We start from the raw sequence: 16,549 nt of genomic DNA on the forward strand, positions 1-16,549 counted from the left end.
AACTCTGTCTCTGAGACTTTCAAGTCTTAGTTCTAGCCTATCAATGGATTTGTAACCATGTAAATTTCAAAAATGAAGATTAACCGAAATTGACATTACCATTTGTGAGTTAAATTTTTTTATTGAGTATTTCAATTGTTTTAGAAATTTTCAAGATATTTGAATAAGGTTATGACATTCAATCATATCTATATTATGGAATAGATTGTCGAAGTTTAGAGCTTCTTAGTACGATGAAATGGAATAAGGAGGGAATGGAGATTGAAATAGAATGACAATTTCATTTCATTTTTGTGCTTGGTACGCACAAGGAATATAAAGAGAACGAAATTGTTATTAATTGCTTGATTCATATCATATCTTGGTAACTACAAATAATATAGAAATGAAATGAAATACTAAGAACAATTATATACTACCACTATACACACTACTCAATCTATAAAGACAATATGTTGGATTCTTGGATTATTTTATTTCAAATTAATATGAATAAAATATTTTTTCTAATTTTCTCTTATTTATCAATTACGCATTAAAACTCGTATCATCCATGATTGGTTATTTCTATAGGACAGATGATGTAAATAATAAAAAATACGGATTATTAATAGAAGGAAAATGATATGAAAAACTGATTATTGGAGTAGTATATAAGTTCATTCATTTTGAAACTGAAAAAAAAGTTCCATATTCTTTTATTCGCGGCAAAAATTAGTTGCTCGCCTCGAATCATCTGTGGAAGCATCTAATTAGGCAGTCCTAACGTCAATGGGGGACCGGCACAGGTGTACTCTCATCTCTCTCTTAGATCTTTCTGAATCCAGCAAATATCAATCAATTCGTTTTTTGTTTTCTTAGTTCCGAACAAATTATTTAATTTCGATCGACATTTTGGTTGCACCGTAGTAAAATCCTTGTTTTTTAGGTTCGATTTCGATATCATTGTTTATCTAATTTAAGCGACTCGTCGGAGAGAGAAAGAGAGCGAACAGAGTGCGGCGGAGCGTGCATATGACGCGTCGCATCACACCCGTCGCTGACGTGGCCATATTATTGGCTATAATAGGCTGATTTTATTAATTTTATTTTTCTCGAATATAAATAATACAGATGGCGGTTTCTCCACCTTTGTTTCACTCTTTCTCTCCTCGAATCAGCTGCCGCCGGTTTTCGACGATTTCGGTTACCCGCCACAATCCGCCACCGCCGTCGTCTTCTTCCAGCTCCTGCTCACCTTCACCTAATTCTTCTTACTCTGCTTTCTCGTCTCATCGCCCGGGGCGTTATTGGAATTTCATTACTTTCTCCGGTAGCCTCTCTTATCTCTCTCCCTGAAATAGTGTAATCTGTGGACGAATTTGCTGTCAGGATTTTCACTATTTTGTGATTTACAGGCAATGGAATTGTGGAATTTCTGGAGTTCCGTGATTGGCGTATTGGTTTTTTACTGTAAAACCTAGTTCCTGTTTCTCTTTTAATTTGATTGTGAAATGCGAACATCTTTGTGGAATGTAGATCACGAATTTGTGAAAAATGTGCAATTTATAAGTTTTACGCCTTTCCAAACTGAAATTTTAAATTCTAATTCCATAACCGGCCAATGATTGAGTCGCTCCATTATTTATCTGAATGGATAAAATTAAGATCATAGAACGTGTAAGCTATCCCTGCCTCTTTATAATTTCAAGATTGATTACCATGCTTCTTTGCTGAAACTCCGTGTGCTAGCCTACTATAATAGTAATTCAATGTATTGAATATACCTGTATGGTCTAACGAGCAAGGTACATTCGTTGATAGCATATCTGCTTCATTTTCACTATATTGATCAACATCTTGCAGGCTTAAAAGGTATCTGGAAGCATCACAGCCTTAAGGCTCAAGCGATGAGTACTACTCAAGGAGATCTTTCATCTTCAACGGCCATGATAAATTTGGAGGACAAACCCGATCATCTTCTCGTTCTTGTTCATGGCATCATGGGGAGGTATGCTGATTAAGTAAACAATGATTTTGCTATCTTGAGAATTTGAAGTAGATATTGAATCTGATACTGCATTAAGTTGCACATGATGTGTCAAGAGTTGAGTTTTGATGAAGTTTCTAAGTATTTCAGCCCAAGCGATTGGACGTATTGTGAAGCAGAGTTGAAGAGGCGATTAGGGAAAAATTCTTGATATATGGTATGTTTTCTTTTCTAATTGTTTTACATATAAGGTTTGACATGAGATTCAGTCCAATTTTACAGTGTGTATAGTATCATGTTGTAAAATATTGACATGGGGATTAAACTGTTAAAGCGTGCTTACTTTCCATGAATAATGGGGATACAGATATAGATGGGCTTTTCTTAGAGGATGACTAGAGATTTTATATACAAAGCAAAAGCATGCCAATGTTAGATGAATTTGAACTGACAAGTTCTCATTTTAGGATAATCTTTACCTGTACTGTAACTCATTTAAGATGTTTACTTCCTTCTATTGCAGCGAGTTCTTGTAATATGTATGCCAAGACTTTCACAGGCATTGATGGTGCTGGTAGACGACTGGCTGACGAAGTAAGTTCTTTCGGTTATGGGCTTGTACACATCCTTTAATACTAGTGTGCTTAGGTTGTGAACCAACACTTTGAAGAGTAGAGCCTGAATTGACAATTGGAGTGTTTCTCTCCTTTACCCTTTTCCCTTTTCTTTTCTGGAACAGGTCACGGAGGTCGTGAAGAAGGCAGATAGCTTAACAAAGATTTCATTTTTATCCCATTCACTTGGTGGATTAATTGCAAGATATGCAATTGCTGTCTTGTACACACCTAATGTTGATACGTACACAAACTCCGAACCCTCATCTCCTTCAAATGGAGGCTTGATTGCTGGCCTGGAAGCAATTAATTTTATTACCCTGGCAACACCACATCTTGGAGTAAGAGGGAAAAAACAGGTATATTTTGCTGATGGCAAGGTTAACATGAAATTGTTAATCTTGTTTGTGTTGATTTGGATCAAATGGCGTATTCTTTAGAACCAATCTCATGCTATAGAATATACTATTAGCTTATAATTGTCATGTGTGATCTGACCTCCAGACAGTGAATTTTCTTCAATATTTCAGCTTCCATTCCTTTTGGGTGTGCCTTTCTTGGAGAAAATTGCTCCGCCGATTGCGCCTATTTTTACTGGGCAAACTGGCAGCCAGCTCTTTCTCACTGATGGAGAGGCCGATAAACCTCCTCTCTTATTACGAATGGCCTCAGACTGTGATGAAGGAAAATTTTTGTGAGGCAACTTAACTTGTAGTCATGCTCTTTTGTCAGAAGTTTAGGCTTATTTTTCTGAGTTGTATTGCAGGTCTGCACTCGGTGTTTTCAGATGTCGGTTCCTTTATGCAAATGTGTCTTATGACCGTATCCTGATTTCAATTACTGTAAAAATGGTTTTTTTTCTGTTGCATTGATTAGTTGGATTCTTAATGATGTCCAGATATGGTAGGTTGGCGCACATCCTCCATTAGAAGAGAAGAAGAACTTGTTAGAGTAATTTGACATTTCCTAGTTGTGCATAATTATATTGATTAGTCAGATATCTAATTTTGACACTGGCAGCCTACAGATGGGTCATTGGATGGCTACGAACACATTGTGAACGTGGAGTATTGCCCCCCAGTTTTGTCCGAGAGCCCGAATTTCCCTTCGGAGGCAGCTGAAGCGAAGGAGGCTGCTCAAAATGATCCAAGCACACAGAACACCGTAGAATATCACGAGATCATGGAAGGTACAATCCCAATTATGAGTGAAGATGCCTAGAGTATTTAGACGTAAAACTGTTGATCCGTGTGGGATAAGAAAGTTGTCTGTTTCAGATGAAATGATACGTGGATTACAAAGATTGGGATGGACGAAAGTTGATGTTAGCTTTCACTCAGTACTCTGGCCGTTCTTTGCACACTACAATATTCAGGTAAAGTAAACTTCAAACTCCTCAAACACCACCACACGGCTTATAGAAGCGACTGTCCTTCAATTTATACCTGTGATTGTAATAAACAGGTGAAAAATGAAAGGTTTCATAATGCTGGAGCTGGAGTGGTGGCGCATGTTGCCGACACCATAAAACAACAAGACTCTTCGCCATGTATAGGTGTTAATTAGTCGTTGTACGCTGACAACATGATGGAAAGTGCTAGTTTCCACATAATGTGTATCATCATCTCAGGATAATTATCTTTTAATTTATATATGATGGTTATATTTTTCATCCACCATTCAAAGGTGAGAAAGTTTGGTTCCACATGATGTTGATTTTGGTATCTGCAGAAACTGCATTCAAAAGTGTTACTTTATCTTCCATTTATTACATTACAGAGCAACCAGTGGCGTTTTCGTCGCTAAAAATGTCGGTGGTGCGATTGTCAATGATATCCGACCCGGGTGGCTGCTGGTAGTAGCCGTGGTCGTGGCCATTGTAGCCATGCTTACGGTAGTTGTAGGTGGAGGTTGTCGACTCAGCTGTGAAATAATTCACTGGGGTGCTGTAGCCGGAGGAATAGGCGTAGCTGGCCTGACTCCCCCCTGAGTAGTGGCTGTAGTAGGCCGTGTTGTATGGAAACGGCCATAGCTCTGCTGTCCGGCCAGTCTTTCGTACGGTTTTCAGAACCTTTTTCTGGCTCGCCCACCCCGTCACAGTCACCTTTTGCATGTTCATATCTACGTCTATGTTGTCCACACCTAATTAAGTTCTTTCTTCTTAGTCTGAATTTAATAGTATGGACGAATCATAATTAAAGGAATTGAAAGTAGAGGGTTTGTACCATCTAATTTTGAGAGGGCTTTAGTTATTTTTCTTTCACATCCAGGACAATCCATATGCACTCTCATCTCCACAATCTGCAAATACGATATTCATGTTATATAGCTTATGTGAGCATCATCTGTGAATACTTTCGGTGAATACTTTTACGGAGACGGGAAGCTAAAGCTAGCATGCGCACACATACTAATCAACACCAACTCATCTTTTTTTCCCTTCTCTACGACTTAAATCTGAAGTCTGATTTAAGTCTAGACAGTCGAAAGCTTCATCGTATATGCATACGTATACACGTATACATACATATATACGTGTATATATATACATCGGAGAGGGAAAACTAACCGACATGGCGAGACTTCAAAGGATATTAGGATCTTTGTTCCGACAATTTTGCTAGTATGATAAATTGTCAAGACTGTATGCCATTTATATATAGCAACAACTTTCATGTGTATGTATATGTATGTATGTATGAATGTATTTGACTTAATTAGAGAGCAAGTAACTTTGTTACTTGAATTTGATTTGTCTACGTATTAATTATCATAATGTTTTTCCTCTTCCTACTATTATAATGTATGCTTCTTGAAAGGAGGACCGAAGCGTGAAATTACACTGAAACTAGGAGTATTTTTTTGGTTGCTTATTACATATTTTTTCTGATATTGTATTCGTATAAATGTCATTTTGACAGAGTCTTTTGTATTAAAAATAACTATAAGAATAAAAAATGTGGTTTAGGTTGGCATGTTAATCCTTTAGTCAAATAAACCACTCTACTCTATGATCTCTATCACTTATTAACAAAAGGATATATTTAGGCAATAGTTAGAGATATAATTTGGTCGATGGCCAAATAATGAAATTCAAGTTGAAATTGTGAGATATAATGCGAGATTGTTGAACTAATCAAAATCCATAAAAAAATTTTAATTTAAATTATTGAATTAGAGAAAAATATTACATACGTGCATTATTTCTAGAGAATGAGATTCAGGAAGAACTTATCAATAATAGAAGGTAACTAATTTTTGTGTACGATCCAAAATGAAAAAAAAAACATAATTATTGGTGTGGATCGGCGTAATTATGACGGAACGTAATTATCTCAAGGTTTATGACCAACAGTTTTGCGATTAATTGTTTGGTTAAAGATTTCTTTATGAGAGATTTCTTTATTCTGCTTTTTAATCATTTAAATATTTTAATTTTATTATTAAAAATCTGACCGGATTTGTCAAGGAATATAGTGTAATCTGACTATTAAGATATTGCCTATATTTTATGGAGGTATAGCTATGATAGTACGATACGTTTGCTTCAAAACATCACCACAATAGTGATTAGTGGGTAATACTTAAAGAAAGACCTCAAAATACATAGTCCCTTTTATTTAATATTATGATGAAACCCGCTGACGCAATACCTATAAAATGAAAATAAAGTGAAGTTTACTTTACACTAAACAAAGTCAGGATAGTAGTAGGCATTGGTGCAATGTAATTTACATGAAAATGACACCCACCAAATTGCTTTGCAGTCACGGAGCTGTCTGCTTAAACATGTAATAATATACGTTAATGCATACTTCATATATTGAATTTAATTAATAATTCATGGATTTATTTTCAATGCAAGTGCCAACTTAGAATATTCTGAACACGACAAGTTTATGTAGTACAAAGCTTCCCACAATAGTTAGAGATTTAAAATTTGAATTTCTTACTGTACTGTCTTATTTATCATTATCTTTTAAATATTTAAGTCCAGTTTAAGTTGAATTCGAGTTCTAACACCTTGTTTGATAGTAGTGCAAAATTAAACCGTGATAATCATCATGATAAAAGTTATGTTAAAAATAAAAAAGAGAACGTAGCGTGCCCACCAGTGGCGGACGCAGAAATATTTCGTGGTAGGGGCTGTACAGTATACTTTGTAGTTAACATACACTCCCTTCGTCTTTTAAAATAGAGATTTTTGCAGCGGCACGAGTTTTAAGGTGAAATTGGTATAGTGTGACGTGTAAAATTTAAGTATAAATAACATAAAAATAGTATTATAGAACTCCCTCCGTGCACGACTAATTGGCATATTTTACTCTACTCAAATTTTAAGAAATATAGTGAAAATGGGTGGATAAAGTTAGTGTAATGTGAGTTCTATTATAGTAAAAATTTAATGGAATGAGCTAGTGGAACATGAAAATCATTATCAACAGTAATAAAAAGTACTCCTTTCGTCCCACAAAAATATACTCCTACATTTTTAGTTGGACACGAGTTTTAATGTACAATTGGTAAAATAAGAGAGAGATGTAAATAAAATTAATTAAAGTATTGTTATAAGAGAATAGGTCACACCTCATTAGAGAGAAAAAAATTTTCAAAATTAGAAAGTGCATATTCTTGTGGGACAGTCTAAAAAAATGTATATTTTTATAGGACGGAGGGAGTAATGAGACAATTAATTGTGGAAGTGTGAAAAAGAAAATTTTCGCCAATTAATTGTGGAGGAGTGAAAAAAGAAAATTTAAGCCAATTAATTGTGGACTAAAGGAGTACTACTTTATAGAAAAGTCTCTACCCAATAATAATATTAGTGATCAACTCTTTTAAAATATACCAAGAAGGAAATATTACTAATAAAGCTGAATAAATAAGGGCATCGCGAAGCTATAAACATTTGAACTTAAATTGAAGTAAAATAATTAAACTATGTTTAATACACTAAAATTACTAATAGAAGTAGAACACGTGATATAGGCGTAGCCTATAGCTAGGGGACTTGACATTTGCCAATTTAATTATTATTATATTAATTTAATTATTCATTGTTATCTCATCTTCTTCCTTAAATAGCAACGACAACCATTTTTTTCTAAACTTTCTTCTGCAATTTCAAATTTCAGTCCCTCCTTATTCAGTTTTTCACATTTTAGACTTAACGTACAGTAGTTTGGGGAGGGATGAAGACATTTTTTAGAAATTTCAAAAAATTTTAAACTACAAAATATTAAAAAAAATATTGGGGGAGGGCTTAAGCCCTTTCTCCCTTGGTTGTGTCCGCCAATGGGCGCACCCACCACCTACCGCCTCGGCTCAATGCCTTCCACACGACCTCTCTCTTATCGCGGCGTAAGATCCAACCGTGCAAATATTATACCCCCGAAAGGGAAAGATTAATAAGTAGAATGTGAAGAATGCATTGGGCCAAATAATAATAATCTAATCTTGCATCCTTAAAAGAAATCCAATAATTATGGGCCAAATACCCATAAGCAAAAGTATGGTATGAACATATCCATTGCAAAATAATTGTAAATTTTATTACACCACAACATATTTATAATATACAATTATGTGGTACTTAACACCATTTTTCGGATGCAACTTTTATGATCGACCCAAATGCATAGAACTAAAACCTATAGGCTCAACTTATGCTGCAGAAGCCATAAATATAATCAAGAAAGATTACACAGTTGAAGAAAATGCCAAGCTGCATTGTTTTGCAAACTGTGAAGTTAAGTGATATAACCAAAGCTAATCATGTTGGTTTCTCCTTTGCAATTTTGTATCTTATGATTAAATCTTGTGTATAAATTCTGATCAAGTAACTACTTCAAAACCCCACAAATCTCACAACTAAAATAAATAAACAAAGACCCTTATTTCGAGAATGGCAGAAAAGGAAGGAGCACTAGTGAAGCAAGGCCACGAAGAAGGGCTAAAACTCGCCACATCCCTACTCGAAGAGTTCGAGCTGCCAGGTGGCCTTCTCCCACTGGCTGATGTGGTCGAAGTAGGGTTCGTGAGGAGCAGCGGGTACATGTGGATCCAGCAGAAGGCGAAGGTGGAGCACAACTTCAAGATGATAAGTAAGCTCGTGAGCTATGACACGGACATAACGGGCTACGTGGAGAAGAAGCGAATCAAGAAGCTCAAGGGAGTTAAGGCCAAGGAGCTGATTCTATGGCCTCCTGTCGGTCAGATAACCGTTGATGATCCGCCCACCGGAAAGATTCACTTCAAGAGCCTAGCTGGAATCACCAAGACTTTCCCGGTCGAGGCATTTGCTCCGAGACAGTGATGGATCCATCTTTGTTTAGCCATCACAGATTCTTGATGGCCCTTTGTTTCTCATCTTCATTTGAATACTTCCACCACTTCAAATTTCCAGTGTTAATATACCAAATAAAGAGCTCTGTTTCAAATATCACCAAGCTTAAAGAGCATTCACAAAACACCAGATCAACCCTTAACATCTTATGACGATGATGATGAACTTAAGAAAATGAAATTAGAACGAAGCTTAGACTACTAAAAAAGTACTACTATAAAGCACTGCATATGTGTATATATATATATATATATAAACATCGATAAAGGTTCAACAAAACTTTGGGAGAGGATAAACTACATCCTCGTGTAAAACAACACACCCAAAGCAATGCCAACTAATAAGAAACATTCTAACATTCGAAGTAGCTAAAGTTAATTGATGCATTCTCAGACAGCCTAATGTCTCATTCTCAAAATCCAAGAGATAAATGTAGAAACTTAGTAATGGCACTCATCTAAACGACTCTTGTGCAGCTGAAACGCAGGATTAATCCACGCCCCGCAGTTGCACTGCATACCTGCCCAATTGAAGGAACCCAATCGCGCTTTGCAACCGATGCACTGGAGCTTGTCTCCCACACAGCCATCTTCCACTGCAAAATTGAAATCAAGCTAAATAAGGATTTCTCTGACTCAAACACAGTTATGGCAATCTCAAGTGAATGTTAAGGTTGTACTAACATGCTTCCATCCATTTCATGGGCTCCACAAAGATAGAGGAGCATTCAAGAACCTGCACATCATCATCAGCACTTCGCTTTTTCCATTTGAAGCTCTTCTGCCCTCCTCCCCGCTCGTGGGAAACAATGTGATCCTCTGAAGCAACAAGTCTACGGCATTTCTTGCAGCGATATGTAACCAGGGGCTTCGGATCAGAAGCTACAGCACTGTTATGAAGATCTGCTTCAATTGCAACTGCCTCCATCTCCAAACGCTCCAAACTACCACAAACATTATACCAACATTTTTTTTTAATTTATACACAAAATATCCAAACTACCACAAACATGAAAGCAACAATTTTAAAAAAAAAATTTATACACAGCATAAAAATAGCTTTCGGGAGTGAAATTATTAAAAAAATCCAAGCTTTTGGAAGAAATTAAAGCGGTAAAGCATGAATGAAGTAGGCATGAAAATCCAGAAATCTATATACATATTTCAAAACGAGAGAGTTTAAACAAATTATATGAAAAAAAAGGTAGGATTCCAGAAAACCTAGCACCAACTATCTTATCTGTAAAGAAATAAGAAACTAATTGGTGAAACTAAATTAAGCATTTTACACAGAGAAGCAACTAAAGAAATTGCGAATTTAGGGTTTCTGAGAAAAAGTACGTGAAATTAAAACATCATTCATGAGATTTCAGGCGTGGCATAGTAAAATTAAGAAGAAGAAGAAGAAGAAGAAGAAGGGGATGATGAAGAAGGGTTAAGCGACTGCACAGCAAAACCAACCAGCAAAATTAGGAGCTCGGCGCCGTTCTTCTACTTCTGCTGCGTCTGGTAATTTATTTACTTAAATTTTCTCTAAATCGAGTAGAATATAATTACCATATTTATTACTCCATTTTCCATAAATATTCATTATTCAATGGTAAGAATATTTGAGAATGTAACTTATTCAATATTGAAGAGGTATATTTACTTTTTTTTCAACGCAAAAAATAAATACTCCGTATTACAATTATTTATATTTACTTTCAATTTTTCTAACTTCTCATAGTATTCAATATTTTTTAAGAAAATACTATATTTATATTTATAAAAAAAGTACTAAATGACAAAGTACCTTCTCAATTTACTTTTTTACTTTAGAGATCTATGTTCAAATTTTAAATGATAAATTATAAAATTTTAAAAATTCTCAATTAAATTTTGTTTTGATTTTAGATTATTGAGATCAAAATATCAATATCAAATTGCAACAATCAATTATAATATTGTATTGATTCTCTCAGATTTTGATCAAATTCATTTATAATAGTGTAATCTGCCTCATCTCAGTGTAATGGGCTGAAACATATTTTATTTGGGCTGTAGTATCATTTCTCTATTCTCTTTCTATCAATACCGATGTGGGATGCTCAAAACAAGTTGAAAACATTAAGATTTCAACCTCTAAAAGAATGTATTATTATGCTCATTTGGGACACGATAAATTCGTATTTAGGGATCAACTCTCTATAACTTTATCATAACTCCAATATTCATATAAACAAATAATAAAAATATATAAAATGTTACGTGCATATGTGCAATACATATACTTATTGCAGATTGATGGTCATAATGTTTCTAAAACACTTTTCGCATTGTAGATCCAATTCTTTTGTTGATTGCTTTAACACATTTTAGTCAATTTTTTTCACTAAAATCATACTCCCTCCGTCCCATAAAATTTGTCACATTTTTTCATTTCCATGTCTCACAAAATTTATATTTCACTTTTTACCGTTCTTATTAGTGGACCACATATTCTACAACTCATTCTCACTCATATTTTATCATAAAATTAATATATAAAAATAGAACTCATATTTCACTGACTTTTTTAACTAACTTTCCATTACATTTCTTAAGAACGTATCCAATCAAAGTGCGACAAAATTTATAGGACATAGGAAGTAATATTAAATTAATTTATTAAAATAATTGATGGATTTGTTTCAAACATATAAAAAATTCTATAGTAATTATAAAGGATCAAAATTAATCGTGAGAGAAATTATAGAATTTTTATTTCAAGCAATTAGGAAACGGTTTGTGTCTTTGTTAAATTTTCAAAACAATTACTAAAGGAAATATTAGACTAAATTTGGTGGGGTGTGCTAGGCCGATGCAACAGTGCAACACAAAGGCAACACACGAAGAACCGAGATAGCAAGCGATTTTTATGGATCTTCCCCCTCAAAAAATAAATTTAATATCGTGTGAGCCGATGACCCACATATCAGATATTAAACTGATAAGAACAGATACTACACTTGATTTTAGCCAAAAGGCCGAGAAAGGTATGAGACTTCAGTTGCAAGTCCCTATTAGTTTATAGTATCATTTTCCCTTCTTCTTTTTCTATAGACCGATGTGGGATTCATAAAACATGTTGAAAATTATTCATCCAAACTGTGTTGAGATCATTGAGCCAAGAGGACTGCAAACACAGAATTTAATAGATTCACACGAGAAAAGTGGGTGGTGTTGTTAATATTTTATGCTAATATATAGCCGCATGCGGACTATCTTGAGTTAATATTTTACTTTTTCTATTTGAGTCATCATAATTCATCAAGTATATTATAACATGTTTCACTATATGATAGTCATATAGATAATATAGTGGTATATTATTGGTTTTAAAATAATATGATTGCGTTTAGCAGTTGGCTGATCCAACAAGAAAAATGAGATAATATTATCATATAGTAGCATTGATTTATAAATAAAATGATGTCAACATTCGTGATAGAAATATGTGAAATAAGAATATTACTTAATTTGAACATCTGAGCACCAGTGGTCTAGTGGTAGAATAGTACCCTGCCACGGTACAGACCCGGGTTCGATTCCCGGCTGGTGCAATTTTTTGCCTCTTGTCATAATATTTTAAAATTTTTATATTGTTGATGAGAAATAGGCTTTTTCATAATCTTTAAGCTATATGCAACTAATAAGTAGTACAACTAAGATAATACTATGGTTGATGAAGCACCTTAAACAAGGGCAGTGGATCTAGGAAACGCAACACGGATCAGATATGTGAAAAAGGTAATTATTGACATTGGTCAAGTGCAAGAGACATCCCTTTACAAGAGATGCTAGACAAAAATCGGATTTAATTGAATTTTCTAACTCTCGTGAGTGAGTCAATCCCTGACCCCACCTTCATTTGCCATTGACCTCGGATTTTGGTCGGTTTCCGAATACGCATTTTTCTTTCAAAAATGACAACGAAACGAGGACTTTGAAGATTCTTCAAGTCACCTCAACTCGTTGCTATCCCTTTTGCTGAAATCAAAACATACGCAGTTATATTCTCTCTCGTTTCCACTACTTGCACAACTTGGATGATGCAAAATAGTGTTTATTTGTAGTGGAATTCCTAATCCCTATTTCTTCACATCTGCATATTCTCAGTGGAACACAAATCAAAAGTCCAACACCACTTATTTATCACTACCTCACCATGTGTTTTATCAAGGCACGTAAGAATCCATACAAATATACAATCCACATTTTATTGGATAAGACACGTTGCCATAATATATGGTGTTGCGTTATGTGATATCTTGTAGGCAATTGCAATTATTTAATTAGTTTATAAAACTCTCACTTTGATAAATTGCTGTAGTATATTCTTGATGGTGATGAGATGAATTGACACGTGTGTTTGAAAATCTAAAATCGAGTTGTGGTTGGTGCTATATAGATTTGTGTAGGGTTGGATTCAAATTAAGGGAGAGCCAAGTGTTGTGGGAGAATTGGCACGTGTGGAAAATAGGAGTGGAGCACCATCCATATTCTACATGTGTATATGTAAAATTAGTCCGTCTTTTAAAACTCAAAGACTTTCTAAAATTCACATTTAATTACTGCAATCTCGATTTTGCATCTCAAGCCTCGAGAAAAAATTCCCTAGTCCATGCACATCACATGGCAATCTTATTTGGTATGCCTAACTAATAAAATCTTGCCAAATGGAAATATGTAGCATACATGGCCAAATGATTTTAATGACATAATATGATGTTTTAAGAAAAGTTTTATTATTCCCATATATAAAATGATTATCATATTGTACTAAAATAATTGTCATATTGCACCACCCATTTTTTATTCGAGACTATTATTCTTTTATATTGACATATATAAATTATATTTATTTATTTGATGGGTATTTTTATCTTTTTTTTTTATCGATATATACATAAATTATAGTTGTATATTAGCATCGCACACAATAAGTTTAATACTCTATGAATGACTATACAACGTAGTTCTATTTTTTTATTTTACCATTACACATAAACTATATAATGATTATATGTTTAGTTAAAATATTGATTAAAATAGTTAATGATAAATGATCTGATGGTTTTATAACAATAGACATATATGAATAAATTTCAATATGAATTTAAATAAACATCAACATAAATCTAAGAAGATAAACTTTACTAGTCATAAATTGTCGTCTTTAATTTATGTTATTAACGGTAAAAAATAATTATAAAATAATGAAGATAAAATTATATATATGTAGAAAGATATATCAATAAATTATAAATATAGTGAAGAATATATTTACTTGAATGGCAGACACTTTTTTAATAGAAAGAACAATTAATTTAATAATTTAACGTATTGTGTGTACATATGGTTGTAAAATTAAATTGGGAATTATAAAAGTTTGTTAAAACATCACGTATGCCTTATAATCAGTGGGCCATGTATATTACTACATTTGTCCATTTGGCAAGAATTCTTATAGTGAGGCATACCAAATAAGATTGCCATGTGGTGTACATGGACTAGGGAATTTTTTCTCCTCAAGCCTCCTTCATCTAATATATTTATTCCATAAATATATATACACACATGCATTTGAAAATTCAGATGATAAACAAATATATAGGATCTACTAATATTTATAAGATGTTATTAAAAAAACTTCCATGTCAGCCTACATGTGTGAGGACAACTGAACAACAGGTGGAATATATATGAAACCTGACGATCGATACTCATCGCCACAAGCAATTAATGTTGGTTCAGAATTACTACTCCATATTCTAAGATATATGAAGTACAAACTAACTCTTAAATGTTAATTAACACAATAAAATCCGTAGCTTATCAATGGAACCACAAATTATCACAGAGTGTTAGTATGGGAAGAAATCATATGTAATTAGGGAGAATAATCACCTAGGAAACTTTGACTAAGGGATCTCTTACATTATTAGCAAAGATTGTGAACGTGTAAATATCTTTTCCTTTTGTACTCCATCTCTGATTCCTATAAAAGGATACAGAACAGAACTAGTGTGAATAAACACAATTCGATGGAGTACAATATATTTTCTACAAATTAACCACAGATCCCAGATTATTTCACCTTAAGCAGTATGTATTTTTCTGTTCATATAAAAAAAATACTTATGAGAGGATAGGATAGGATGGATCAAAATTAGAATCCCAACCGGATCTGTTAGGTAATACCTATGCAATATTAATTAATTACTACTATAATTATCATTTTGCTTACTCTAATTTGACTCTTTACAGCTATGATTATGTCACATTTCACTAGTGTCAGTGTCCCAAATCGCCAGCCAAGTAAAATGCTGGATATCACATGGGCATTTGTGGGAACTCCAAAAACTTTATTCACTCTCTATTTAATATTCCCATTGTATAAATTGGTGCAATTTTATCAGAACAAAAAATAAATATTTTGACGAAATAGACGGATCGCTTAAGCTGCATGTGCTATTGTATTTTCTCGCAAAGCCTCCTTCTGCATCTATATGATTCTCCCAATTTCTCTCCCAATCCAAATCAGAAATAAATAATTATTTAATAGTAGTATTAAATTAATTGGTTAGGCGAACTCCACCAAGTTCTTGAAATATGTCCGATTCTTTAACCAACTTTTTCTTCACTCTAAGATTTCTATCGCGGCTGAAATCGGCCAAGAAAGACTGCAAACCGGCGGCGGTTGAGCCTATAGATACAGTTATGCTTACGTGTCAAGAATCCAAGGGTGTTGATCGTGATTGGATGGCGGCGTTGAAGAAATCGGTGAAGTTGCTTCATTTTGGGGGCTGGGAGGAGAAGGAAGCGGCGGCGGGAGAGATGAAGAAGCTGGCGGAGGAGGATGCGAAGCGGATTCGGACCATGGCGGAGCTCGGGGTTATTCCGCCGCTGGTCGCCATGGTCGGGTCCGAGGCGGCGGCGCGTCGGAGATTGGCTGTGCAAGTTCTCATTCAACTCGCCAATGCCTCTTTCACGTAAGTTTTTTTTTATTTAATTTGTGTGATTTCATATTCAATCATCGAAATGCATGATCAAGATTATCTGATTAAGGTTCCTTAATCAAAGATGATGATATTTTTAATTTATTTTTTTGGGATGAAGAAAGCAGAGGGAAGAGCTGTTTCATCAATTGGAGTAGACGAATTTAGTTGGGATAATTGAATATATTTAATTGTGGGAGGGACCAAAGCTATACTTATTCTTAGTTAATATAATGAGTTGGAAAAATTGTTACACACAAATGGAAAATGGAACCATAATGGAGGCCTAGTGGCCATTATTATTGACTTGTGGGTGGGTGGAGTGGGCGGCGCCACCGTTCTCGCCGGTATTTCTTTCTCGCCGGCGAAGTCTTTCCTTTGCCGGCATTTATTAATATACTAAAAGTTAGGTGTCTCGAACTTTAGTGCTTGAAATTCTTGTTTTCTGAGATAATTAAGGATATGATGGACCTCACAGTTAGTAGTTCTATTTTTCTTTTTTGATCCTTTCATATAAATAAGTCATCTTTATTTGTAGTAAAGTTTTCTCGTGAGGGCTATTATGTACGTACAAACAATACTTCAATCATTTTTTCTTT

General features: G+C 34.3%; 3 protein-coding genes, 2 non-coding genes and 1 pseudogene across 7 annotated transcripts; 3 read left to right on the forward strand and 3 right to left on the reverse strand.

The window, feature by feature from the left end:
- The first annotated feature begins 684 nt into the window (after positions 1–684).
- On the forward strand, positions 685–4,255 carry LOC121789856 (annotated as a pseudogene).
- Positions 4,256–4,307: 52 nt separating this feature from the next.
- On the reverse strand, positions 4,308–5,189 carry LOC121789858 (heavy metal-associated isoprenylated plant protein 28-like). The gene is made up of 3 exons (XM_042188200.1): positions 5,153–5,189; positions 4,809–4,884; positions 4,308–4,725 (listed from the first exon to the last, which is right to left on the reverse strand). Exons 1-3 carry the CDS (start codon positions 5,156–5,158, stop codon positions 4,352–4,354), a joined length of 456 nt encoding a protein of 151 aa, XP_042044134.1. The 5' UTR covers positions 5,159–5,189; the 3' UTR covers positions 4,308–4,351.
- Positions 5,190–8,202: 3,013 nt separating this feature from the next.
- On the forward strand, positions 8,203–8,992 carry LOC121789853. Its single transcript, XM_042188195.1, has one exon. The coding sequence runs from the start codon at positions 8,489–8,491 to the stop codon at positions 8,897–8,899; it is 411 nt and encodes a 136-aa protein (XP_042044129.1). The 5' UTR covers positions 8,203–8,488; the 3' UTR covers positions 8,900–8,992.
- A 129-nt stretch (positions 8,993–9,121) lies between these two features.
- On the reverse strand, positions 9,122–10,513 carry LOC121789854 (probable inactive dual specificity protein phosphatase-like At4g18593). 3 transcript variants are annotated; one of them, XM_042188196.1, is made up of 3 exons: positions 10,390–10,513; positions 9,613–9,872; positions 9,122–9,524 (listed from the first exon to the last, which is right to left on the reverse strand). In XM_042188196.1, the coding sequence occupies exons 2-3, from the start codon at positions 9,854–9,856 to the stop codon at positions 9,370–9,372; spliced, it is 399 nt and encodes a 132-aa protein (XP_042044130.1). In that variant the 5' UTR covers positions 9,857–9,872; positions 10,390–10,513; the 3' UTR covers positions 9,122–9,369. The 3 variants fall into 3 exon arrangements, with proteins under 3 accessions (XP_042044130.1, XP_042044131.1, XP_042044132.1); XM_042188197.1 differs by having other exon boundaries at positions 10,270–10,408; XM_042188198.1 differs by having other exon boundaries at positions 10,378–10,393.
- Positions 10,514–11,752: 1,239 nt separating this feature from the next.
- LOC121789859 lies at positions 11,753–11,949 on the reverse strand. Its single transcript, XR_006048163.1, has one exon. It is a non-coding gene; the product is annotated as a U2 spliceosomal RNA (small nuclear RNA).
- Positions 11,950–12,441: 492 nt separating this feature from the next.
- Positions 12,442–12,512, forward strand: TRNAG-GCC. The gene has a single exon. It is a non-coding gene; the product is annotated as a tRNA-Gly (tRNA).
- The last annotated feature ends 4,037 nt before the right edge of the window (positions 12,513–16,549 follow it).

The sequence above is a fragment of the Salvia splendens genome, unplaced genomic scaffold, assembly GCF_004379255.2.
Source record: "Salvia splendens isolate huo1 unplaced genomic scaffold, SspV2 ctg358, whole genome shotgun sequence".
Lineage (NCBI taxonomy): Eukaryota > Viridiplantae > Streptophyta > Magnoliopsida > Lamiales > Lamiaceae > Salvia > Salvia splendens.